The sequence below is a fragment of the Oncorhynchus clarkii genome, chromosome 29 (genome assembly GCF_045791955.1).
Source record: "Oncorhynchus clarkii lewisi isolate Uvic-CL-2024 chromosome 29, UVic_Ocla_1.0, whole genome shotgun sequence".
Lineage (NCBI taxonomy): Eukaryota > Metazoa > Chordata > Actinopteri > Salmoniformes > Salmonidae > Oncorhynchus > Oncorhynchus clarkii.
Window position 1 is genome coordinate 20407209 of NC_092175.1, and position 26949 is coordinate 20434157.

At 42.2% G+C, this 26949-nt stretch overlaps 3 protein-coding genes across 3 annotated transcripts in view; all 3 read right to left on the bottom strand.

Moving 5' to 3' along the window:
- LOC139388717 (tyrosine-protein kinase ABL1-like) overlaps positions 1 to 8761 on the bottom strand; it is a 62099-nt gene extending 53338 nt beyond the window's left edge. The window contains exon 1 of the mRNA XM_071135574.1: positions 6915 to 8761. Within this exon, the coding sequence (XP_070991675.1) occupies positions 6915 to 7047 (133 nt within the window). The 5' untranslated portion in view covers positions 7048 to 8761. The remainder of the gene's footprint in view (positions 1 to 6914) is intronic.
- A 1674-nt stretch (positions 8762 to 10435) lies between these two features.
- LOC139388256 (exosome complex component RRP4-like) lies at positions 10436 to 17162 on the bottom strand. The gene is made up of 9 exons (XM_071134806.1): positions 17002 to 17162; positions 12783 to 12884; positions 12519 to 12564; positions 12324 to 12413; positions 12047 to 12112; positions 11736 to 11804; positions 11438 to 11614; positions 11095 to 11223; positions 10436 to 10841 (listed from the first exon to the last, which is right to left on the bottom strand). The coding sequence occupies exons 1-9, from the start codon at positions 17160 to 17162 to the stop codon at positions 10761 to 10763; spliced, it is 921 nt and encodes a 306-aa protein (XP_070990907.1). The 3' UTR covers positions 10436 to 10760.
- Positions 17163 to 20363: 3201 nt separating this feature from the next.
- On the bottom strand, positions 20364 to 24348 carry LOC139388620 (PR domain zinc finger protein 12-like). The gene is made up of 5 exons (XM_071135389.1): positions 24073 to 24348; positions 22154 to 22344; positions 21668 to 21823; positions 21202 to 21316; positions 20364 to 20958 (listed from the first exon to the last, which is right to left on the bottom strand). Exons 1-5 carry the CDS (start codon positions 24290 to 24292, stop codon positions 20519 to 20521), a joined length of 1122 nt encoding a protein of 373 aa, XP_070991490.1. The 5' UTR covers positions 24293 to 24348; the 3' UTR covers positions 20364 to 20518.
- Positions 24349 to 26949: the final 2601 nt, after the last annotated feature.

Genomic DNA, 26949 nt, shown 5'->3' on the forward strand with positions numbered 1-26949 from the left:
ATAGATACCCTGTTAACGGCTATGAGGTCCATCTACATAAAATAATACATGGTAGTGGCGGCAGACTCAGTTCAGTCTAAACGAGGCCAGTTGTATACACTTAGCCCAAACGCAGTAAACAGGGCACATGCAGTAAATGCCTCAGCTCTTTTTACAGGCTATCGACCTTAATGAGATGTCCTGCAGATGTTTCTAGGTCTGGGAGGGAGAGGGCCTGCCTGTCCAGAGGTAGAGAGAGAGAATGGTTATTAGCATATGCTAGGAGACTGGGAGCTAGAGCGGAGGAGCCACTGGTTGGTTTTCTTTGTGTCTAAGTGGATCCAGATGCAGCCAGAATAGCAGAAAAACTGAAGAATAGAGATCTTCCGTTTCTAGGCAATTTCTCACACGGAATAGCCTTCATTTCTCAGAGCAAGAATAGGCTGACGAGTTTCAGAAGAACGTTTTTTTGTTTCTGGCCATTTTGAGCCTGTAATAAAAACCCACAAATGCTGATGCTCCAGATACTCAACTAGTCTAAAGAAGGACAGTTTTCAGCTATGCTAACATAATTGCAAAAGGGTTTTCTAATGATCAATTAGCCTTTTAAAATGATTCACTTGGATTAGTTAACAAAACGTGCCATTGGAACACAGGAGTGATGGTTGCTGATTTACCTTTATTTAACTAGGCAAGTCAGTTAAGAACAAATTCTTATTTTCAATGACGGCCTAGGAACAGTGGGTTAACTGCCTGTTCAGGGGCAGAACGACAGATTTGTACCTTGTCAGCTCAGGGATTTGAACTTGCAACCTTTCGGTTACAAGTCCAACGGTCTAACCACTAGACTACCCTGCCGCTGATAATGGGATTCTGTACGCCTATCTAGATATTCAAAAAAAAAAAAAACAATCAGCCGTTTCCAGCTACAATAGTCATTTACAACATTAACAATGTCTACACTGTATTTCTGATCAATTTGATGTTATTTTAATGGACAAAAAAAATGTCATTTTCTTTCAAAAAATAAGGACATTATATAAGTGACCCCAAACGTGTATGTATGTATGTATTTATAAGCCATGAGCAAAATGGACATGTGTGGCCCCAGAATTCCAATAGGGGACAGAGGCATTAGGATTAGACAAGCTGTGACTGGATGGAATTTCTATCACAAGATGGAATTCACATCATAGGTAACAGGCTGTCCATAGAGAAAACAACAGCTGTGCTGCAGGCCTAGGCCAGGGCAGAGGGGAGGCAAGGTGGCAGAGAGAGAGAGCTCACACAGTGCATTCCTGCCCCGACTTAGAGCGTGTGTCTTCTCCGAAAAATCTGGAGCACCATGAGGAGCACCACCAAAAGGAGTAGGGGATGGGGGGGGACGAGAGTATAGGGAGAGGGGATGTGGAGCGGGGCAGAAGCTTTAAATCCTCTCTCCCTTGCTCTCTCTGCTCAGGCGGACTCAGAGATGGGCTGATGAGTGTTTTTTTGCACAGGATTCTGTTGTTGTTTTAAAAGCCGTCCAGAGGGCTCGCTGCTGCCCTGCCGGTTAGCACAGCGATGATGAAACACGCTCCCCTGAGCACATTTCACGCAAGGCTTAAACTTATTCCTCAACTCCGAAGCCAGGCTGCTGGTGAGGTACTCCACCCCCCTGCTCGCACACCTCACCCAGCCCGCCTACGCCAGAGAGCAGTCACACAGAGGAGGAGCAGAAAGTGAAAATGATGCCAAATAAGATTAATGAACTATGAAGACGTGACCACAATAACACACAGTTGATATGAAGTTCATAATGGAACATCAACATACATGCCTGTTGTTGTATAGCCTAAGGTGAGGACAGTATGACCTAACAAAACAAGTACAAGCCATTGACCTAGGCTAAGCTATGGGAATGTGAACAATCATCAACCAGCCTTTTACAATGTGTTTATAACAACAACAAACACCTCGGCCGACATACCTCTACGATGAAAGGTTCACTGATGATTCAGCCTTGCCCTCAGGCTAGATAAAGACCCATCTGCCCTACAGCCTGCATTAGGTAACTAACAATAGTACCCCAGATGATTAGAAAAGCATGTGTATGCACTGCAAAATGTATTTATTCCATCACTGTTGGCCATTTCTCTAACCCATTAGCAAACTAGCTCAGTCTTTCAAGTTCCCCCATCTAATTCATATGTCACTATCATGACCTTTAGCCAACTCATTCACACGCACTAATGATTGGCTATCGTAGTGATTAGGCCTGGTTTATCATAATCATCATAACCCATGTTACCTTACATGATCAAACCTCTGAACTCCATAGCCACCAAACCGGTTTCTGCCACTGGGAGCAATTGCCTCAGTGGTTCGCTTGATGGTATTTGAGCAAGAAAACAATATGTCTGTCTATAATTGCTATGAAACAAGAGCAAGCGAGGGAGACAAAAGGAAAGTAAGAGCAAGGAACAGAAAGGCGCCTGAGAAAAAGAGAGAGCGAGAAGGGGGGGGGGGGGGGGGTTTGCACCAGCTATTTGAGAGAGGAATGCACAGGAGGTCACATTCCTGACTCCACTGCTGTGGCTTGCCCTATGTTCAACTCTCTCTCGCTGCAAAATAGGCAATACTATTCTAGCTGCCTCTGGAGCAACATTAATCACATTTTTATTGTCACAAGCTTCGTTAAAAAACAGGTGTAGAGCAACAGTAAAATACTTACTTACAGGCCCTTCCCAACAATGCAGAATACAATCAAATATTTGAAATTTAACACGAGGAATAAATACACAATGAACAATGATAGCTTGGCTATATACACAGGGTACCAGTACAGAGTTGATGTGCAGAGGTACAAGGAAATCTAGGTAGATATGGAAACATAGGTAGGGGTAAAGTAACTAGGCAATAGCAGCAGCGTATGTGATGAGTGTGTTGTGTGTGTGTGTGTTGGAGTGTCAGTGTAAGTTTGTGTGAGTGTGCGGGTAGTGTCCAGTGTGTGTTTGCATAGAGTCAAAAAGAGTAGATAGTCTGGGTAGCTAATTGGTTAACTATTTAACACACAAAATGCTTAACACTGGGCCAATTAATGAATAGAAAGGAGGGGTGTACAGATAAGACTGGTGTAGAGAACACTGGTGTACAGATAAGACTGGTGTACAGATAAGACTGGTGTACAGATAAGACTGGTGTACAGATAAGACTGGTGTACAGATAAGACTGGTGTACAGATAAGACTGGTGTAGAAAACACTGGTGTACAGATAAGACTGGTGTAGAGATAAGACTGGTGTAGAGATAAGACTGGAGTAGAGATAAGACTGGTGTAGAGATAAGACTGGTGTAGAGAAAAGACTGGTGTACAGATAAGACTGGTGTACAGATAAGACTGGTGTACAGATAAGACTGGTGTACAGATAAGACTGGTGTACAGATAAGACTGGTGTACAGATAAGACTGGTGTACAGATAAGACTGGTGTAGAAAACACTGGTGTACAGATAAGACTGGTGTAGAGATAAGACTGGAGTAGAGATAAGACTGGTGTAGAGAAAAGACTGGTGTACAGATAAGACTGGTGTACAGATAAGACTGGTGTACAGATAAGACTGGTGTACAGATAAGACTGGTGTAGAGAACACTGGTGTAGAGAACACTGGTGTAGAGAACACTGGTGTACAGATAAGACTGGTGTACAGATAAGACTGGTGTACAGATAAGACTGGTGTACAGATAAGACTGGTGTACAGATAAGACTGGTGTACAGATAAGACTGGTGTACAGAGAACACTGGTGAAGAGGATATGCACCAGATGTCAAAACACCCCATTATGAATGGAGGAGGAAGTGCAAAACAGAGAAAAGCCAAATGAGAGATTTGGCAAGGGCATCCGTGTTCATTCACTGCCTTCAAACTAGGCTACATGTAGGCTAAAGGTGTGTGAACCCTGGGTCCGTGGAGCCTTGAGCTCTACCTATATGGACTGGGACTCAATTTGAAACGTGCAAAAGAGCGTGTTACTTGTGACAACATTTGTTTCAAAAGCTCTCATTTGAATTATTTTTTAACTCAAATGTTATGGAGGATAGGAAACAAGGAAAGGAGACCATAAGAGAGTTTTGGTACCACCTGCATGCTGTGAACAGCCCCCTAGAAAGAGGGGGCGTGTCAAGCTGACCTAAAGGAGAGATTCACCATCTGTCTACACACAGACATAACTGCTTTAGCCAGTCATCAGCTAGGGACTAAATTGGCTTTGCTGACCACTCCTTTCCAGGTGGTCAAAATGACTCATCGAGGAGGTGTTGCTCAAGCGGGGGCACAAAGGCCGTTACAGAGAATTGACAGTGCAAACTGTAGGGGGAGGGGGGGGCAAGGTGGCCCTCCAACCACCCCCGCAGTGGGACATTCCAACATGGAAACAGATGACATGAGAAATGTCAATGTCTACTTACCGGTAAGTTCCACCAGCTAGCCTAACTGTTCCAGAACTGTCAAAATAGGCGTGAAAACTACATGCCAGCATTAGAGTCACAAAATTACATTTCCTTGACCAGTATTCTCTTCACCGTTCAGAGTTCCCAACATCACATCAAGAGTCATAGTCTATGTATCATCCATCTAAACAGTCAGATAGTAAAACAGTAACAGAGAGTCATGTAGCCTAGTATAGGCCTATTTCCTCTGACACATCAGAGTGTTGTCTGTCTCTAGAGCTTGGCGACGTGGCCAGGACCAGGCCACCAGGGACGAAACAGCTGGCCGCAGTGAGCGGCAAATCTTACCAGGAGGCGCCTGCTGCCCCCGTCTTCAGGACCCAAAGAGATCAGGGGGTAGATTTTGTGTCTAGACTGCACAGATTCCATGAGTTCCAGACAAAAGACAGGGGGGGGGGGGGGGGGGGGGGGAACAATGGGTGACTCTTCCATGGGCCATACATGATGAATGCAGCTGCTAGAACAGCCCAGGTCCCTCGCATAGGATACCAGGAAGTGGGGGTGATATCACAACAAGCCTACACTAGAGGGGGGTAGGCTAACCAATGCTCCTCATATGGAGAGACTGGAGAAGTATATCCCGGCTATTATCAGAAGAAATAGTCTTCCAAATTAGATCATGCTACCTATAATTTAGTGTATTTTACACTAAGTCTATAACATTTGAAAGTTTATTATCTCACTGGCTCATTGAACTAAACCAGGCAAGTAGGCCTGCCTCATTAGATTTTTCCATGGCAGGTGCATTAGTTGGTCTATAAAAGACGTACAACAGCCAGTATGTTTCTTATGTTAGTCGACATGAATCCTGGAAGAGGCCAAAATAAACGCAGGAGGACCATGTCAGACTAGCTTGCAGCACAAGAGGGCAATAACCTGGAAAGTCAGTCAGGAACCTGGGGGAATGGCCTCCTCACTCTGCTCACTTCCCTTTCTGCTCTACAATCTCCATACTAGACCACATGCCTCTTTCCTCCTTCCTGTTTCAGGCTTGTTTTTGAGGGGACAAAGGGAAAGAAAACAGAGCATCTCAACTGTCCTTTAGATACATTTACACAGCATTTCCACTTCCTGAACCCCCGCAAAAACCTCCCAGCAGGCAGCCGTCATGCCTTGGTGCTAGCGCCCTTGAGAGGAAAAACAATAGCTGATACGGAACTACGACAATGATCAGGTAACAAATGACAGGCTTTTAAACCACTTCTTGTTATCTGAATTGCAATATTACCAGGAGTTAGAGGAAATTAGGTAGGGAAGACCAACCTACTCCAATTACTCTCTAGAAGCCCAACTCTGATGTTCTTGGGTGGTGACACAGTGGTGCAGGGGGGAGGCAGGTCTTTGCTTGCCCTGCACTGCCTCTCTCCCTGGCTGTGTGCGGAGGTCTAAACCGGCCTGGTGAGAAGCTTTGCGTAGGCTAGCAGCTCACTAGCTAGCGAAGGCGTCCCGGGTAGAGCAACATGGATGTGAGTGACTGAGTGCTGACATCACCCTCCTCTCGCAACATGACTCACATCACCTCGTGAACTGACTCATTGCAGGAGGAAGGAGCCAAAATCTATAATAATTCTGCCACTGACCCTTTGCCGGAGATCACTCCAGTCCTCCTCTCCATTTACTGGCAGCACCTTTAACTTGCATCCTTACCCATTATTGTTACGCAAGAGGCCTCCGAGTATCTATCCCTGCCGAGACAATCGCTGTATTTAAAAGACATTCAGTATCACTGGCATGCAATCTGATTGAAAAGGGAATGTTGTCAACAAACAGGCTACCAAATCAAAGTTTTCCATACAGAATCCCTGAAAATGTTTATGCTTAATATGTTTACACTGTGCCCCTGTGAAAACAAGGAGATGCATATCCTGGGACTTATCCAGTCAACTCGTCCTGACTTTCAGTCAAAGCAGGCCATTTACTCTTTATATCACCTGTTGCTGTTGGTTGTCTCCACTAGCCTACTACGGTAAGCTTCATCTGAAAAGCTGAGGAAACACAAAAACTGTCCAACCCACCAATAACTGGAGTACAGTGATGAAAAAATATATAAATAAATTGACATGTCAATTGACATCACAGTGGGATATTATTCATCAATCTCCATGACCAAACACTCACACAAATCAATAATGCTGCCCACAGAAGATTGAGCAATAGTGTGGGCATACTAGCACGGTCAAATGATTGCGAAGTGAACTTCGATGCAGGCCCCTTAAAAACGGTGCCTGTCTCATCACAGCCCTGAAACCTATATCCCCAACGATCATAAAAAGCTTGACCTTCGGGGTGAACAAGCATGATGAAACCAATCACGACCAAACTCTACTGAACTGTGAATGAGGAAGAGGTAAGTAGAAGCAGATTCGGAAGAGAAGACAGGGAGAAAAAAAAGACAATATATTGTTAATGACCAAAGTAGGGGTTGGGTACAGAAACAGTGTGTTTTTACCGTGCACAGCGAACACGTTACAGTGATGGGCTCCATGCCGTGATGACTCCCTCTTCCCTCCCTTGATGAAATTCAGCGCTGGCAGACTCGGTCTCCTCTGGTCCCCAACAAATTTCCCCGGCTGCTGCCCCATAAGGGCAGGGTGCCAGGCCGGGTCACCAAACTGGGCTCTCTCACCACCTGGGTGTAGGGAACCTGGTGGGTAGGAGAAGGAGAGCAGGGACCCCCCTCCGTGGTGCGATTTTCCTCAGTCAGTTTGGTCTCTCCTGGTGCGGTGATGACTGGAAAGTGGAGGCGGCGGGAGATGCTCACTTCTGCATCCCACCACTGACACCAATGCAGGAGTTTTGGATGGAGGTCAATGCAATGGCGAATGGGCAGGCTGGTCCTTATTACTCAAATTCCTCCCTCTTTATCATGCATTGACTGCTTTGGTTGTTTCGGTTACTGTTAGAGAAGGTCTCTAATGGCACTTGTGGGTTTTATTTGTAAGACGAAGGCAGTCAGAAGAATACTGGAGGCCCAATCAAAAGACAATGTTGATCCAAGGACTAATCGTGATGACTTACATTCATCCAGCATGAAATAACATAATGCAGGCTTAAGCCACTACTGTGCTCCATCGACATGGTTGCTTTAAAAGTAAAGAGGACTCGAGAACAACTGAGAAAGCTACTATCAAGATGGGGAACTACACAGAATTATAGAAAAGGCACAATTCCTACATTTACCAGCTGAGCTGAGAAACCTCAGTTCCATATCTGGTAAAATGGTTCATAGAGTTAGCAACCGCGGTAGACAGCTACAGGCACCAATCCTGGTCGTCCCAATACAATATATCTGCAGACACTGGCCGTATAACACTTGCCTAGTCAAATACCGGCTACATGTTGTACAGCAGTTGTGATCATGTCAATACTGCACATGGCCCTGTAGCAACTTCCTCCTAGACTACAATAACTAGATATTATGTTTTCTCATTGTGCCCTTTAACAAACGTATTGGTTTTCATCTCCATGCAATCCACTCATTTGAGGCCTTAAAATGTATATTTGACATTTAGCTCGTTTTGCGGTCATATCCCTCTGTGGCCATCTCTCGTGCTTTTCAGGCCACACTTAGGAATGACAAAAGGCACTAGTACGGGGTAAACTGTGCTTGATGAGCAATCATGCGAAACTTAACTAGTTCGCATTACTTAGATGATAGCTTTCTGGTAAAGCCAGTGGCTAATATAAAAGGTTTAAACACTCATTCAATGAGCTAGTTTGCAGACAACTGAAGAATGTTATTCAGTAGCTTTGAAGATGCAAGAGTGCTCGTGCAACACTGTTTGTTGGAATGCTAGTTACAGCTAACCGTGGAGCTAGCCTTGCTTGCTAGATGGCGTTCGAGAACCTGGAAACACACATCGGAACAGTCAACATCTGTCTAACTAGCTAACTTGCTAATAACCAACGATAACTTCGGACTGAGTACGTTGTCGTCTCGTTTGAGTCAATAGTGACAACATTAATGAAGTTTTGGCTAAATGTCCACCCAACCCTTGGTATTCAATTATTTGTCAAACTTCCGCGTCCACCGTTCTGCAGAGTTTATCTCCAGCAGTGCATCCCGACCCAGGTACTTTAACCAAGGCGCAGACTCCAAACTTCTCAAGCCAGCCAGTGTGTTGTCAGGGAGTTTTCGCAGCTCCTTCTCAACAAGTGCAAATAACAAGCCCGTCGTTTGTATCTCCCTGATTCCTATACTTATTCATAGCTCTTTCGATAAATTGTGTGCAATTAACTTCGGTCGGATAGCCTCCGCTGAGGCAGCCATATTATTTCCGTAAGCAAGGTGGTTTGCTAAAATATGGGTGGGGATACGTTTTACGTCAGAGCGTGCGTGGGCAAGTAGATAGGGATGGGGCCCACACAGACCCATCTCTTCTGTGTTTTTGATGGGACATGCTGAACTACTCTGTAGTATGTCAATGTGGCTAAAGTCATAGACTGACATAAAATCATTGCAAAGTATCAACTGTTGATAAATAGCAGTTTCACTAAAGGTAAAGGGCAGGCAGTAGAGTTGGTTTCATGAATCAAAAAGTTGTCCTTACTGACTGGAGTCGTTTCAACTCATCTTCGGGAAATAGGAGTAAACAAAAAAGAAAGAATCAGCTGAGAACTTTTTGGGATGGACATAGAGGGGCTGTCTAAGATTCCTCCACAAGGATCTCTCATAATCTCAGAACATGTGCCCTCTTGAGGTAAGATAGTCTTATTGGGGAAACCTCTCATTAGAAACACTACCTGCAAGCATGATTATATCAAGTTCTCACACACTGATAGCTTGAGGCATGAACAGCTTGGTATTTATTTCTTACGAGAGTAGTTATTCATACAAAAGTACAACATTATCAACATTCCTCTGACCTCCTCAGCCATTGCACCAGCAGCTCTATTGTAAAAAAAAAAACATTTTGGTTCCCCGAGCAAAAACCCTGTGCTTACCCAGGAGCACGAGTACAGAACATTACAAGACTGCTTCCGACCGCTCTACGACAGATGCTGGGAGCTGATGCTGTCGTAGTCCATGTGGGGTCAAACGACATCAGGAGGCCTAGCTTGGAACTTCTGAAAATGTATTTTAAATAACTGATTCTAGCACTGAAAGATTCCAAAAAGCGGCCAATCATTTCAGGTCGACTACCATTGTTGGTCCATGGGCATGAAAGATTCAGCAGACTACTGGCATTACACACCTGGCTAAAAGATTACTGTACCTTAGTTTAAATCACTTTTATAGATAACTTTGACACCTTCTGGAAACAGAGGATATTCTACAGGAATGACGGAGTCCATCCAAGTCATCTTGGCTCCTGGACTCTGTTCACACATTTTAAGGCTGCGTTGAGACAATGACTTATCAATGACCCAAAACCAGCAACCTGGTTCAGGTTATCAGTCAACCTACCAGGGTAGTTACAAACAGCAGAGGAATGAAATCATCAACATGTACTGATCACATCTTTACTAATGCTGCAGATATTTGATTTAAAGCAGTATCCAAATCCATAGGATGTAGTGATCACAATATAGTGGCCATGTCTAGGGAAACCAACGTTCCAAAGGCTGGGCCTAATATAGTGTATAAGAGATCTTACAATACGTTTTGTAGTGATTCTTATGTTGATGATGTAAATAATATTTGCTGGTCTGTGATGTGTAATGAGGAGCAACCAGACGCTGCACTTGACACATTTATGAAATTGATTATTCCAGTTACGAATAAGCATGCACCCATTCAGAAAATGACTAAAAACTGTCACCATATTAAAATGAGTTCAGTTCACAGGGTTGACCTTAAATTAAGGGACAGACGTAAATGAATCCCTAATCTTCAGAAATGACTGTCGAAGCAACACAATTACTAGGGATTTACAATGATGGTGAAACTTGGGAGACAATGTGGGATTAAGTGGGTTGAAATCTTAAGAGAAGTGACACAGGGTTAAATAAGGGACAAGTCCAAATGCGGCATGATTACACTTTAGCAAGCCTTTATTCATATTTTAAAAAACATCTGATTTATTGAATGCTCCATGTGGTCTTCATTAAAGAGCACTTAATTTAATATAACAATTCAAATTCAATATTGGTGTACAATTTTTACTTAAAATATCAAAGGGACACACAAAAGGCGCTTTTTGTGGAACGACCCAGGTATCTTCTGGTTGAGAGTGCAGACCTTGGGCGGGGGTTCAGTCCCTAACACAGTTAAGGCCTTGGTGCCTAGACTTGGAATGCAGGGAACACCAACCTTCCATTGTGACAAGGTCACAGAAAGGTTGCATCTGATACTCTAACCCTCCTGTTCCACCAGTTTCTGACGCGTCACCATCACAATCTCCTCCATCACCTCTGGTTTTAAGATATCCTTGATCTAGAAAGACAGAGAGACAGGTAACTTTATATGCTTTGTAAACACTTTGAAATCTGATGAAAGGTGCTAAAAATACAATGTCATCATTGTCATCATATGAATGGCTTGGATGGCTATAGATTGTGTGTCATGCAAAATAGCTTGCCATCGTGTCCCTTTTAAAAATAATGATCTAACTGAGGCACAATGAATGGAAAGGTTTGCTTCTCTCAGATCCTCATTCCATTAGCCAGATCAGTACAGACAGCGTTACCTGGTGTGGGAGTGATGACTCGTAACAGTAGAGCACACTGGTGTCATACAGCAGCACCTTGTGTGCCCCCAAGGCCAGCAAGCAGTTCCTTAACCGCGAGATCACCTCCCGATCAGAGAGAGAGACCGGCTGAGAGAGGGAGAGGTTACAGTGATGTGAGCCGAAAGACCATGTTGAGAAAGGGAAACAGAAGGATTGGGGTAGATAATATAGTAAAAGTCAAACAGTTATAAGTCTTGTTGAAAGATAAATACAAATTCAAGTAACACTTCACATTATCTACGTAGAAGTTGGATCCCTTGTATTTCCCACTCACATCTCTGTAGCCCCAGGCAGCTCATACCTCCAGACTGGTGTAGTATCCTCCAGCCTCCTCGTCCTGCTGTCCTGGGGCGGGGTACAGCCACACAAAGCCATTGTTGCCCAGGATGATGGAGGCCCCACACGGCAGGTTGTGGAAGTGGGTTTTCTGTCTCTTGATGAGAGAGGGAGATAGCTGCACAAGAACTCCTTGCCCCAGCTGATGTGATGTGGTTGCAAATTAATAAGAGAAGAATATGAGGTCAATGATTTTCAATCACTTTAAAAATCATAGAACATCAAAATTGTTGATCACACATTGGGTAGTTCATCTTAGCTACCTTTCCGTACTTTAAACTGCGGGTGTGAAGAGAGAGTGCTCCATCCGAGAAAACAGACTGTACCTCTGCCTGAGAGAAGAGCTAGTGAAGGACAATCTTGACCATAGTCACATACAAATGATGGAGCAGATAGAAGTTAATGCATTCATCAATGAGAGAATGACACTTTCTAGTAGACGGTAGAGTAAAAAAAAAAAGGGAATCTCAAGATAACAAAGATTCCATGTATTTCAGTGTAGTTCGGAGGGTAGGCTGGATATGATGAAGGAAAAAGGGCCCAGGTTACTGGTTAGGGTCAGATCAGAGGATACACTGATGAGGTCCCCCTCCTGAAGGTAGTCTCTCATGGTGAGCTCATCTTCTGCTGACCGTCTCCTCTAAGAAGGACAGATATAGACATAGAAAGATGGATTTATGGTAAGACAAAGAAAGAAAGAGAGAATAATGTAAATAAATATCCAAAGACGTTTGACCAACAGTGTCATAACAATATGCTTGCACTGGGTGCTAAGAGGAAGAGAGGACCAAGCACACATTTACCCAAAGACACTTCCATATTCCCAGATCTAAGTTGTCTATTCCACTCACCAGCTCTCCTCCGGGCAGATTGACAGAAGAAAGCAACAACACAGAGTCCAGTCTGGAGTTGGTCTCCACCTTCCAGCGCTTCTGTTGCACCTACAAACAGCAGACAAACACTAAGCTCCAACCAGAAGAAGCACGATCACCCCAAGTCATTATTAGCCTTACTGAATCGTATCACCACCTCAAATGGAAACATACCTCTGTGATCCTTCCGACCACCACATCTCCAACCTCCCCATTGAACCTGGGAATCAGAACAGATAAAGATGGCAAAATTAATCAATAACAAGTCATATAGGTTTTTTTTTAATTTAATTAATTTTTTTACATACCAACTTAGACTGTGATACAATAACAGCAGATGCTGCACAATGGAACCGTTGTCTTCAACACAGAGTCAGTAGCTAATCACTGTGGTAAATCTAAGACTACAGACATTACTGTGGCACCTGGTCCACTTACCTGGTCCTGAGCGGCCGTACACAGACGAGCTTATTCACCCTCTCCACCTCTCCTGCCACAGAGGCTGTTAGTTTTTCTTCATCCATGTAAGTCCCATGACCCCTAGAATGACAATAAGTTTGGTCTAATCGTGACTCACTCAATATCCACTTTCAATGTCAATGTCATGTATACTCTGGACTCCGACATTGCTCGTCCTAATATTTAAATACTTCTTAAATCCATTATTTTAGATCTGTGTGTATTCTTGTGAATTGTTAGATATTACTGCACTGCTGGAGCTAGGAACACAAGCATTTCACTACACCTGCAAGTACATCTGCTAAATATGTGTATGCGACCAATAAAATTTGATTTGAACACAATTCAAATTAACTTGGCAGAGGGGGTATGATTCAATGAAGATAAACTTGAAATTGTGCAACAAATATTAATTAATAGTATAGTGACCTATATGGAAAAGATTGTTACATGTTCTACCTGGAACTTGTCAGTAATACATATAGCAGTAAATATACTTACAAGATTCATAGAATATTATTGTAATATCTGACATATGGGTATTTAACATGTAAACATTGTATTATATATTTTTTTAAACATACAAGTAACATGAAAGCGAAGCATTCTAAAAGGTGTCACATACATGGGACATACACATTTCAACGCACTTGCATACCACTGTCTGATGTCATTGACGCATGCAAGACCACCTCGAGGAGGAGGAAAGCAGGAGGAGGAAGGGGAGAAAGGGACAAGAGGAGGGGGAGAATGAGGAATGACTGGTAACTAAATAGATTCACTGCTGTTAAGTGGAGATCTCGCAACAATCATACAATCATTCTCACGATAGCACATTGGTACTAGTCTGATATAAATATAAAAGCTAAGTGGAGGCGTCATGCCCATAGGGGACAGGGGCATGTGCCCCCTCATAATTGTCCTGTTTAATATAGATATAGTTGAATTTGTTGTTGTTTTTCTCTGTAATACTACCAGCCACCTGGCAATTTTATGAAGTTGGCTTTAGCTTTCCCAGATTGGTTCCCAATATCCTAACTTGCTACCACGAAGACATTTCAGGCTATCAATAAAAAGTTAAGAGTAGCTAGATTGTCTAACTATCTTAGCTGGAATGCCTGCTGGCAAGTAATTACTAAATGTACTGAATAAGACTCACATTCCTTTCCATCTTTTACCCAGATTTCAGCAGATAAGCATATTTAGTTTAATTAAAAGGTGCTACACATAGCAACCATGATATACTCTAGATCAGGGATGGGCAGCTTTGATTGGGGTGGGGCCATACAAAAACAGAACTCATGAGGGGCTGCAGTGGCTTGTGGGTCTGCGTACCCACATCCATAACCCCTCCCCCCATTTTCTGAAATTCTACACATTTTGCCACGGGGCGGAGAGAAGATTTTGCAATTGTATAACTCATTTCATGCAATTCTACTCATTTTGCCATGCGGCATATAGAAATATTTGCAGTTTTAAAGCTAATTTCCTGACATTCTACACATTTTGCTATCGGGTGGAGGCAAATTTTTGCTGTTTTAATACGATAACTGATGTGTTGGGTGTACTGGTTCCACGATTATGCACCACAATACATGTCAGAGATGATTTTAAGTTGTGTACCCAGTAGGTCTCTCAGGTTCTCTGGCACTGGCTTTTTAACTATCCAAAAGTCTAGGACCAAAAGGCATGGAGAGACAGCCTTTAGTTACTATTCCCCCCTCCTCTGGAATAGCCTGACAGAGAACCTGAGGGGGCTGAAACTGTGGACATATTTAAAATAGATCTAATTAAAACACACCTTTTTATCTTTGCTTTTCCTTTGGGTGCTTTTCAGTCTTTTGTATTCTATTCTCTCAACAGTAAAAATCAAGTTGCCCATCCCTGCTCCAGATTTCAGGAAAAAGCTCTCTCATTTCAAAATGCTAAATTCTCCAACTTGACCCCCTCGAGACCAGCCCTTTGCCATCCTCACGTACTTTTTGCCCCCTCATATTTTTTGGGTTGCATGACACCCCTGAAGCTAAGCAGGGCTGGGCTTGGTTAAAACACTGGATGGGAGACCAAAGGCATAGCTATAGATAAAGAAACTGTCCAGTAGGAGGTGCTGCCCAGCCTTAATCATGGAAACTCATACATGGAAATTTAGATTCAAATATTGTATTTTTCTTATTGTAATTGTCATGATTTTTTATATGTTGACTTATACAAAACAATGTAAAACATACAATTAAAGCATATCTTTTGTAGAGGTTACATTCTCAGAACACACTTTTATAATATTCATAGACGACTCATAATTAATATATTTTGGCTCAAATATGTCATACCATATATTTGTAGGAAATGCAGCACAATCAAGTATTCAATTGTGTATATCATATAAGGCATATAATTGAACACAAATACACCACTGACATACACTACCGTTCAAAAGTTTGGGGCCACTTAGAAATGTCCTTGTTTTTCATGAAAACATACATGAAATGAGTTGCAAAATGAATAGTGAATATAGTCAAGACATTGACAAGGTTATAAATAATGATTTTTAATTGAAATAACTGTGTCCTTCGAAACTAGGTTTTCATCAAAGAATCCTCCATTTGCAGCAATTACAGCCTTGCAGACCTTTGGCATTCTAGGTAATCTGAAGAGATTTCACCTCATGCTTTCTGAAGCACCTCCCACAAATTGGATTGGCTTAATGGGCACTTCTTACGTTCAAGCTGCTCCCACAACAGCTCAATAAGGTTGAGATCCGGTGACTGTGCCAGCCACTCCATTATAGACAGAATACCAGCTGACTGCTTCTTCCCTAAATAGTTATTGCATAGTTTGGAGCTGTGCTTTCGGTCATTGTCCTGTTGTAGGATGAAATTGGCTCCAATTAAGTGCCATCCACAGGGCATGGCATTGCAAAATGGAGTGATAACCTTCCTTCTTCAAGATCCTTTTACCCTGTACAGATATCCCACTTTACCACCACCAAAGCACCACCAGACCATCACGAATGTTGTTCTTTGTGATCCGAACACCTCAAACTTAGATTTCTCTGTCCATAACACGTATTACAATCTTTCTCTGTCCAGTGTCTGTGTTCTTTTGCCCATCTTTATCTTTTATTTTTACTGGCCAGTCTGAGATATGGCTTTTTCTTTGCAACTCTGCTGAGAAGACCAGCATCCTGGAGTCGCCTCTTCACTGTTGAAGTTGAGACTGGTGTTTTGCGAGTACTATTTAATGAAGCTGCCGGTTAAGGACTTGTGAGGCGTCTGTTTCTCAAACTAGACACTCTAATGTACTTGTCCTCTTGCTCAGTTGTGCAACAGGGCCTCCCACTCCTCTTTCTATTCTGGTTAGAGCTAGTTTGCCCTGTTCTGTGAAGGGAGAAGTACACAGCGTTGTACGAGTCTTCAATTTCTTGGTAATTTCTCGCATTAAATACCTTAATTTCTCAGAACAAGAATAGACTGACGAGTTTCAGAAGACAGTACTTTGTTTCTGACCATTTTGAGCCTGTAATCAAACCCACAAATGCTAATACTCCAGATACTCAACTAGTCTAAAGAAGGGCAGTTTTATTGCTTCCTTAAATCAGCACAACAGTTTTCAGCTGTGCTAACATCATTTAAAAATGGTTTTCTAATGATCAATTAGCCTTTTAAAATGATAAACTTGGATTAGCTGACATAACGTGCCATTGGAACACAGGAGTTGCTGATAATGGGCCTCTGTACGCCTATGTAGTTTTGCTTTTCTTTCAGAAACAACGACATTTCTAAGTGACCCAAAACTTTTGAACTGTAGTGTATAAGGGAAAACATTTTACAGGATCCTTATTACGGATTAATTATTCGATTTTTGTATAAATAATCTTCTGCCATACAATATTCTTATTTGATGTTCATTATTATCCATACGGGACGTCAAGCTGGCTAAATAACCTATGAATGGAGTGAATAGCTACAGTACTGTACAAGTGAAACTTGCAGAGTATTATGCACTAACAAGTGAGACCTGACATATCATGTCAACGTCATATCTAACGTTAGCTACCTATCTAAAGCAAATTAGGCAAACAAGACGTGGATTAATATTGATTTACAGTAAAGAGAAGGGGGGGGGGGGCTCAGACTCAAAATGTTATAAAATGGGAGCAGTACTCGTGAGGTTCATACTAGCTTGTAGACAGACATACCTCATAAACCCTGTATCTGATGTAATCACATCACCGGGCACAACTAGATCTTTCCCATCCAAAGCAGACAGAGAGGGTGATAACGATACTTGTTTCCGAAAAGTTGGTAATCTCATGTCCGCAGCCATGTTTTCTGTCTTCTGTAAATGTAAACGGCGCATGTAATTGACGTCATCTGATCCTTGGCCATTCAGAATGTACCGAAGACGATTTCCACAAAATCCAAATAATATCTCTCGACATTCATTCATTTTATAACTTATTTTCACAATATTTCAAACTGCATGAGTAATAATGTGAAACAGACAATGCGTTGTTTTGCAAAAAAAAAACATTGTTTACGTAAGGATGCTAGTTTTCTTTAGTGTCTTGCGCCATCATGTGGACTTGAAGCGATACTTCAACCCACCGAGAGCATTTTTCACTATCATTATGTGTAGAGGGCAATAAATAAATAACCGAAAATCATAACATTTTTACATGGAAATAGCTGTTCTATAATTCAGCCTACAGTAGTAGCCAATGTGTGGTGTTCAAAGTAGGCCTAAATTCCATGAGACTGAAAATGTTGTGTTGTTTGATGCAACTGTTATGGGTGTAAGATGGCACAGTGATGCCATCTGTTGGTAAATGTTCATTACTGCAACTCTTGTGTTTTACCGGGGTGCTTGAGATACTCGGATGTGTTGTGATGTACTGAACAAGACTGGTTACTCGCATCAATGCCTCTGTCTCGTCATTTAACATTCAAACAGAAACCACTTTACAAAATAAAATGCGTTATTATTCCCATACCATTATTACAGAGAATCAAACAAATGATGCTACCCTCTGTCTATTGGCTACTTAGCTGATTCAAGCCTGTCCCAAAATACAACACTGCCCCTTTAAGACAAAAAAAGCTCTTTACCTGACTAGCTTTTCAAAGATTGATAGAAATGTTCACGTTTTGTGCTCTTGTAGGAATAAATCTCTCCCCCATTTCTGACTACAAATGATCTCTAACAGGGCTAATAATTCACTAACTAGCAAAGGATATGAACAAATGTGCACACGTTTTACATGCAGCTCTCGCTTTGATCTCAAAACAAGCCATCACTCATCACAGATCATGCTGTAAACACAACCCAGTTCACAGGGAACAGCACAGATACATATATGGCAATGGTCTATTTGCATATTGGCCTACTGCAGCCCTGACTGGTTATGCCCCACAGGTCTGTGTAGAGCACGGCAGAGATGTGCATGTAAATGCAATAGAATCCTACCCCGATACTTTCTGCCTACAACAGCATCTCTGGCATTGTTAGTTTTGCATACTCTTGCATAGTTTGTTTTGTTTTGCATTGAAAGAGGCTAATATTGCATTGATTTGATTACAATTCCCACAGTAAAGGGGGTAACTCGGGGACATCTCTAGAAAGTTGAGTGAAGTTCAATCTCATGCTTCTCTGCTCTGGCTGATATTTCTTCTGCACAACATGGACTTGACAAAGTGTCGAATGAATTCCACAGGGATGCTTGCCCACGTTGACTCCAATGCTTCCCACAGTTGTGTCAAGTTGACTGGATGTCCTTTGGGTGGTGGACCATTCTTGATACACACAGGAAACTGTTGAACATGAAAAACCCAGCAACGCTGCAGTTCTTGACACAAATCGGTGCGCCTGGCACCTACTGCCGTACCCTGTTTAAAGGCACTTAAATATTTTGTCTTGCCCATTCACACATACACAATCCACAATCCACAATCCATGTTGTGTATGTGTGCCATTCACACAATGTGAATGGCACACATACACAATCCATGTCTCAATTGTCTCAAGGCTTAAACATATTTATTTAACCTGTCTCTTCCCCTTCATCTACACTGATTGAAGTGGATTTAACAAGTGACATCAATAAGGGATCATAGCTTTCACCTGGATTCACCTGGTCAGTCTGTCATAGAAAGAGCAGGTGTTCTTAAAGTTTTATATACTCAGTGTATGAAGTATAAGATGTTTGACATCTGTGTGGACAGTGCTTTGTCAACTGATATGTCACCTACAGGGTCTGAACCATTCTTGTGTGAGTTGGATGGCAGTGGTAGGATGTTTCACATCCGGGAGCCAACCTCCAGGCATCTCCAGGCCAGCTACCTGAATACATTTGCCCCCTTCCAGGTCCGCCAGGAGGATGGAGGCAGTGTTTGCGACTGCCGGATGTGGTTCCCCAACATTGCCTCCCTCCAGATGCACCTCATCCACAACCCATGCATTCTCTACTACAGGTTCCTCCCTCGCCAGGGAGTCAACACAACTATCCACAGAGTCTGTATTTTGCAGGAGGCACAGGGAGGATGATGAGAATCCTCACCAAGTGGTGCAAGGAGGAGCTATGGTCCTCCCAAATAAATATTATTGCCCGATTATAGCCACTTGTGTGCTTTTGTCGGTCATGGTCTTCTTTACACCTAATAAACATTCACAACACGCTAGTTCACAGGAGGTTGGTGGCACCTTAATTGGGGAGAACGGACTCGTGGTAATGGCTAGAGCGGAATAGTATCAATTGCCTTTCCATTCGCGCCGTTCACGCCGTTCTTGTGAGCCGTCCTCCCCTCAGCAGCCTCCACTGCGCTAGTTCATAATAGGCTACCAAAAGGTCCAAAGTAAAGAACACTATGCAGACGTATTAATTTCATTCTTTATTTAGAATATAAGGAAAGCACACGTCTTTACATTCACATACAGTTCATCATTACACAACACTTTACATTAATATACAGAAATACAGGGACAATTTATTACAGTGTAAAATTTTGAAAAATGTACACCTATTTCTTCATACTGTACATTTCATTGGAATTCAACTTTTTTACTTGACTTTTTCAAACAACCTACCTCCTGAGTTGGAAGGCCTACAATGACAGGACGTAAAGTGAGGATAATTGTATTTAATGACAGCATGAAGGAACCACCCAAAAACTAAAATCTGTTATGGTAAAACATCCTTATCTGAAATACAGAGTACTCATCTTGACCAATAGAATTATTAACTAGAATAGCAAAGTATTTCCTTTGACATGCTGCATCCTGGCAATACTGTATTGACTATACAAACAGATGAATAATGGACAGTTAGCCTACTCTTGGAACCAACATTCAGTCCTTTGTTCAGATTCTCTGTACAGGCAATGGTACAACAGTTTCCTTTGGAACAACAAAGTGTTTTTGACACACTCTGATTTTTTTGTGACCATTACAAACATAATACCCAATAAGACTAAGCAGACTGGATTGTAAATAAGGCAACCAGTAGAAATGTATTTGAGAACATCTGTACTATCAGCTCAACCCACCAGACATAGTACACCCGGACATACTCTGGTTCATTGCAAAGTCATAGCGATGCCTGCCACACCAGCAAACAGTAGCCTCTCTGAGAAGGAGGGAGAGCGCAACCTGTGGCTCAAGTGTGCAGAGGTAAAGTGCAGAGTTGTTTGCATTAGCACATTTCTCTTTCTTCTCTGCTATCATAGCACCATGGTGGGGATATGGTGAACCAGGGGGACCTGGTGTTGGGACAGGCTGGTGATCGGTGGGGGTGGAGGTGAGATTTGGGAGGCAGTGTCTGCGCCCCCCGCCCCTGGTCTGTGCCTGGCACTCTTCTGGTGTGCCCGCAGCCCTGCCAGTTGGGAGTAGGCGCTCTGGCACACGTGGCACTTGTAGGGGCGCTCTCCGGTGTGCAGGCGCACGTGGTTGCGCAAGGTGGATGACTGGCTGAAGCGGCGGTTGCAGAAGCGACAGACGAAGGGCTTGTCCAGGGTGTGGATGCGCATGTGGGAGCGCAGGTTACTACGCGAGTTGAAGCCCCGGTGGCAGATGACGCAACGCATGCGGCTAGTCGCAGACGAGGAAGAGGAGGAGGACGAGGGGGAGCAAGATGAAGAGCCGTCACATGAGTGGGAGTCCTCTGAAGGGAAAGGAGAAAGAGGGAAGGTGAGATCTTTATGTCAATCACATCAGTTTATGAATTATCAAATGTTGATTGTGACATGGAAAAGAATCAGTCTATTTGCAGTAGTTTGAAATGAACAAGGGTGATGTAAATCTGTTGGCTGCAGCAGAGCCCATAACACACTGGCCCCACAGGTAAAGGGGGTCAGATAGTAATCTGGTTCTCTAACGCCCATAGCGTGAGGAAAAAGGAGCTCACCATTGCGGCTCTTTTTCTGATGCTCTTCTTCTGTACCGGGAACGCCAGGAATACCAAGGAAGGTGTTGTGGGAGTTTCCGTACCACACTAGCAGCTCCTGGTCTGGAGGGATAGTCTGTAGAGAGCAGGAGGAGGAATGTTAAAGAACTAATAGGATGAGGTAACTATATCTGTGGAGATCCTTTGTTCCAATGATACTCTCCACCAACTTTGCATTACGCATCAAGAGTCAGATCTCTGTACAAACAGCAGGTTGTGCTATTCAGCAGCTGAAAATAGGTTGCCCTATACAGGCTAGGGGAGATTTGACCCTTTTATACAGTCTATGGAGTCTACACCAACAAAGGCCTACAAATGAATGGGCTTAGCTGCAGAACTTGTCATGGCAGCAACCACACGCTTTCAACGGTCCTTGTGAAGGCTGCATGTCAGAGTTGTGAGTGACCGTATCTGACTTGGTTCTCACCTCCACGGCCCTGTAGAAGATGCTGCTGCCGATCTGCACCACCTCCAGGTTCTGCTCCTGCTCGTTGCGCGCACACTTGATGTAGGTCATCCAGCTGCGATGGTCCTCCTGACTGGCATCAATGAAGTAGCGTACCGTGCCATCATCGTTGAACACCTGAGATCAACAGCAAGAGGTTAAGAGTCTGGTACAATTTTAATGCAAATTACCCACTTGGCACACACACTGGTTAAAATAAAGTGGTTTCCACATTATGTCAATTAAATTACTTAAAACAAACGTGGAATTGACGTTGTGGTTATTATTGTCCATGTGTGACAGACTCTTATACATACAGTTTACTGGTGAACAAGACCAACTATTCCCCCTTGCATATGTGCTTCCTTCACAAACATGACATACAGAGATTCAATGCTGTTATTCTCCTGCCTAATTTGTGATAGCAGCTCAGTCCCTAGTTATGGTAGCTGCACAGATGATTCTCACCTCCCACATGAGGTTGTTGTTCTTTAGCAGGTCCACATGTTCAGGGGAGATGACGGTGCCAGTAAATGGACCCATCTCTGTGCCTGCCTTGATCCAGGTCTTGGAGAAGATGCCCAGGCCTTCGCCAGGTATAGAGCTCTGGGCAATGATCACCTCACTGGGCAGCACCAGGCTGGACAGCTTCTGGACCTCTGCAAACAGAAAAAAATAGTAGGTTATTTGACTGCTGCATACATTTCATTAAACCTGTGAATTTGGTCATTCCATGGTTATAAATGCATGAAATTGTCGGCCTACCCAAGCTAATCAATTTGCCTAAAAGACGTTGAGGATAGGAGTGGTTTAAGTCAGGCATTGTGCATTAATGCCAATATTATGTTTTTTTCATAAAATAAAATGTCAAAAAGCAATGGTTGATGTATAGGCCCATCTTTCGAATATTGGGCGTATAAAAATAAAAATAAAAGTTAAATATGATGCTTTGATAGCGTTTTAATAAATCATGAATTTTAAAAACATATTTTTACTGACTTATCTAAAATATTATTTAAGTGTCTTACGAATTAGGTGTTTAACATTTTGTAATTGCCAACGCAGCAAATAGTTTGCATCTTATTTTGGTCACGAAATATTAGGTAGCCCAACATCTCATCCACCGTTTAATTCGATTAAATGGATGAATTGAAAGTTGTTTCAAAAAAAAATTTAAACTCGCAAGCATTTATCCTCATTCAATTTTTTTTTTTTTTTAAACACTTGGGTTTCTTTAATGTCAGAATCAAAGAAAATGTATTTGGGACTGCGAAAAGACGGCTCGAAGAGAGGTTAAATGGTCTTCTATTGCTCAGGGTCCAGCCATTTGTCATGCTTCAGATGTGATATTCATTATACCCTACTGGAAAGAAACGGCTAATTCCAAATTCATTATCCTTTTAAGAACTTTGTAGCAATAAAATTGCGCTGAATGAAATGAGGACTTGTTTAAAAGGCCCAGGAATTTCTCGAACAAAAAAATGGAAAGGCGATTAGATGGTTGACATGGTATGAATGGCAATAGAATTAGCCTTCACGGCGCATTATCTGAGGAACAGAAATCTTTTAAGGCGAGAGAAAGAGAAAAGCGCCGGAGCCCATAGCTGCCAAAATAGGAAAAGAGACTGTCCGGAGATTGATGAATGCGGGATAAAACCCGGGACACCTCAAAGAAAGGGAACCTTTCTCTCCCTTCGGTTTAAGTGGAAACTTTCTCAGGTCAAGCACAAAGTTAACCAAATGAGTTTAATACCCTTCGTCTTTCAGTCAGCAACAGTTACACGCCTAACAAGCTTCTAAATGCAAGGTCTCAAAGCACTAAATGGGTTAATGCGCTAAATGGGTGGAAATAAAAAGGCCAAAGAATGAAAATACGGGAGAACAGTAATGAGAAAGTCACAGAGACCTTGGGAAGAAATCTAGAACAGAGGAGTGACGGTTTCCACTTCTTTTGGTTCACTCTCAATGACACATGAGACCTCACTGAGGTTCTTGTGTTGAATACATTCTTACAAAATGCCCATTTTACACGCCTTTTAGTAAATTATTGTCAACAAGAGGGACACTTGTTAAAATAACAGAAATTGTTAATAGAAAATACATCTAGGTTGAGTCAACATGTTGAGGGTATTGTTTTTTTGGACCAGTCGTTTTATAGCCTAATAAAATTAACCATATTTAAAAAAAAAATATATGATTTCACTCTGATTATAGCCCATGTCACAATTTGGTATAATAATAATAATAATAATAATAAGGCTACATTTAACGAGACAAGCATTAGGATGTTAAATTGCCACAGACAGGCCTAGGCAATACGTTCTTTAGGCCTAGTGGCTGGTTGCCCGTACAGAAATCATAGGAAGAACTCCAAAAAGGACAACTACCTCCAACGAACGACTGTGCGAGGACCTCGGCAGTGAAGGCTGTCTTGGGACCGATGCTGCTCTGCCTCTCCTCCATCAGGTGCTCCCCGATCACATTTCTCCACCGTCCATACAGGAAACTGTGCAGAATGTCTGAGGTGATAATATCAGACAAGGACCGACTCTGGCATTTAAATCCAGACTTCAGGGCTAAAGCCTCTGCAGGTAATACCGAGCCCATCTCGCAAACTATTGCAAGCCGTGTTCAGATATGAGTGTCTTTAAATGCAAAGTGGATATTCCTTCCCGTTAGGCGGCTGGGTGGAAATGTGCCGTCCTCCTGCAGCGAGGGTCCTCTTTATAAGTTGCTGGTCTGACCCCTCTCTAATTAGTTATTAATGACACTCCCCTTATGGTATGGACCTGCTGCAGCAGAAGAAAAGCCGCCTCTATTAGGCGGTCCTTCCCTTTCATATGAGAGAGAGAGAGAGGGGAGAGAGAGAGAGATAAGGAAAGAGAGAGAGAGAAGGAAAGAGAGAGAGCGCGAGAGAGAGAAGGAAAGCGAGAGAGAGAAGGAAAGAGAGAGAGAGAGAGAGAGAGAGTGTGTGAAATGGAGAGAGACAACAAGGAGCCTATAAGCCAAGACTACTCAGCAATATAAATGCAGACATGATTGTAAATAAACAAAAATATGTTAGGGGAATATCCATTTTTTTCAGTCACTTACAAATGATTCAACATCCCTTTACACACCAATCAGATTAGATGTTTCTTCACGAGAGATGTCTAAGACAGCCTTCTATAAAACTAATTCCAAAAATCACCTGGTCGCCAGTTTACCAATCGTTTTAGTAAAATATAAAATGTACATTTTAAAGTTACTGATTAGGGCCGTATAACATATAGCGTAGATCAAATGTAAATATGGCTAAACAATTGATGCTAAATTCACGTTTCTATATTCCACTCAAATGCTATACAGCACAATGAGTCCCACGATTATTTAACAGAGTGAAAATGCTGTCAACTTTAAACTGGTTCAACAATTAGTTTAAACGTTTGTCTGTCATCAAATTAAGGCCATTGGGTCTGGGAGTTGCTTAAACGTTCTTTCTCAGGCATTCCGCATTCATGTGGTTGGCAATATTAATTTTCTTCCAGGGAGTTATAGCGCGGGAATAATAGAATAGAAACAAGCTCAACGTGCTTTACCGCATTGTTCCCATGCAAAAAATGCAAAGCTGCTTTGACGTGGTTCACTTCTCCAGCCCTTGTTGAAATAAGCGGTTTAATATTCATGGTTGTTCATAGCCCTTCAGTATATTGTGACAGCGTTTAGATGAGTATATACAGCCCCTTTCTTCTCAATAGCCACAGTTCTCTCTGTTTTTTCCTCTCTATTTTTCGGGCTTGATGGACTGGGGGTAAATGAGCAGTTTTCCTTCTCTTCCAGCAGAGAGAACATCTTTATTCCGTCCCCGGCTCGCGGGTTTCCTATTCAGTTCCTCTCCAAGTAATGTCAGGGGGCTGAAAAGTGCTGCAAATCAATCTTTCATGGTGTTTTGAGGGCACATTGACACCCATGCACTCCGCCTTTCATTCCAACAACTACAAGGGGATGGTCCGAAAAGTTGGTCTCTGACGAATGTGGACTAGAATTCGAATGGAAAAGAAGATATGGATTCTAAATGCAAAGTATAGAACGGGTTGTTTTGAATACAGAGATAGTGAAAAGGTGAGTGACAAAGCACGAAAAAAGATGACTGTGCACACAGCTGCTTTTTTTGTTTTGTTAGGAGGGGCACCTCCTACATGTGTGCTTTTTCCCAGATGAAATGTCCCTCTCGCTGAATCTGATTCGTTCTCAGATTTATTTACATGTATTGCATTTCAGCATTTATTTTACTAAGAGGCTTCAGCTTTGAGTTAAATCGTAGGGCCAGGGGGAGGGACCGGTCTTTATTAAAGATGAATTAAATTAATTGGAATGGGGTAACGCATGGATTTGATTTATTTGATGCATTAACCTTTTCTTTTTCTGTCTGGTAAAGGGATGTACACGTCAAGATCTTTTGAAAAAAAAATGTAGGCCAATATTTCCTAAATTAAAGTGTAGCCTATGGATTAAACAATAGCCTTTAAATTTGCTATAGATTTCTTTCCAATATTTTGCTAAAAACTCACATTTTAGGCCTAGGGAAAGCAGCCACTAAACCTAAAATTCTTCAAGAAATATGAAGTTGTATAGAATAAAGAAAAATATTGCAGATTAATCTTGTAGGCCTACAACAATTAAACTAAAGGTTCTTATATCACTACAAATTACGTTAGTCTATATATTCTTAAACTTTATATGCACTATATGATATTCATTGTTTAACGGGGTTGAGCTTAAGAGTAGGCCTTCTTTATCATTCCATTTAAAACACCTTATTTTATTTCATTCATCAAATTATAACTGCAAAGACTCATTTTCTTTGTACATGGCATGTTACTTCACTATTTGTAGTCACCAGTGAAATAGACCAAGCACATAATACCCCCTATAATTATTTTGAATTACTGTAAATCCATACTTCCTAACTTAAAGGCTTACATAAAACATGCTTTCCTTAAAACAGTCCTCTTAAAAGAGACAAAAACACCCCTTCAGCCATTCTGTTATATAACAAGCATTCAACATTAAAGTGGGCTGAATAAATCGTATTAAAAACACCAAGCTCCTTTTAGTTTTTAACCAAACAAACATTCCCAACCGGAAGACAAATTGTCATTCATTTCTAAGCTGAATCATTCCTGTTACTAAAAAAGCTACTTGCCAACTACAACCTCAACAGAATATCAGCTGAGAGGGATGGGCAGACAGGTCTCCCCTGGGCTTCTCCTTGGGGCCATTAA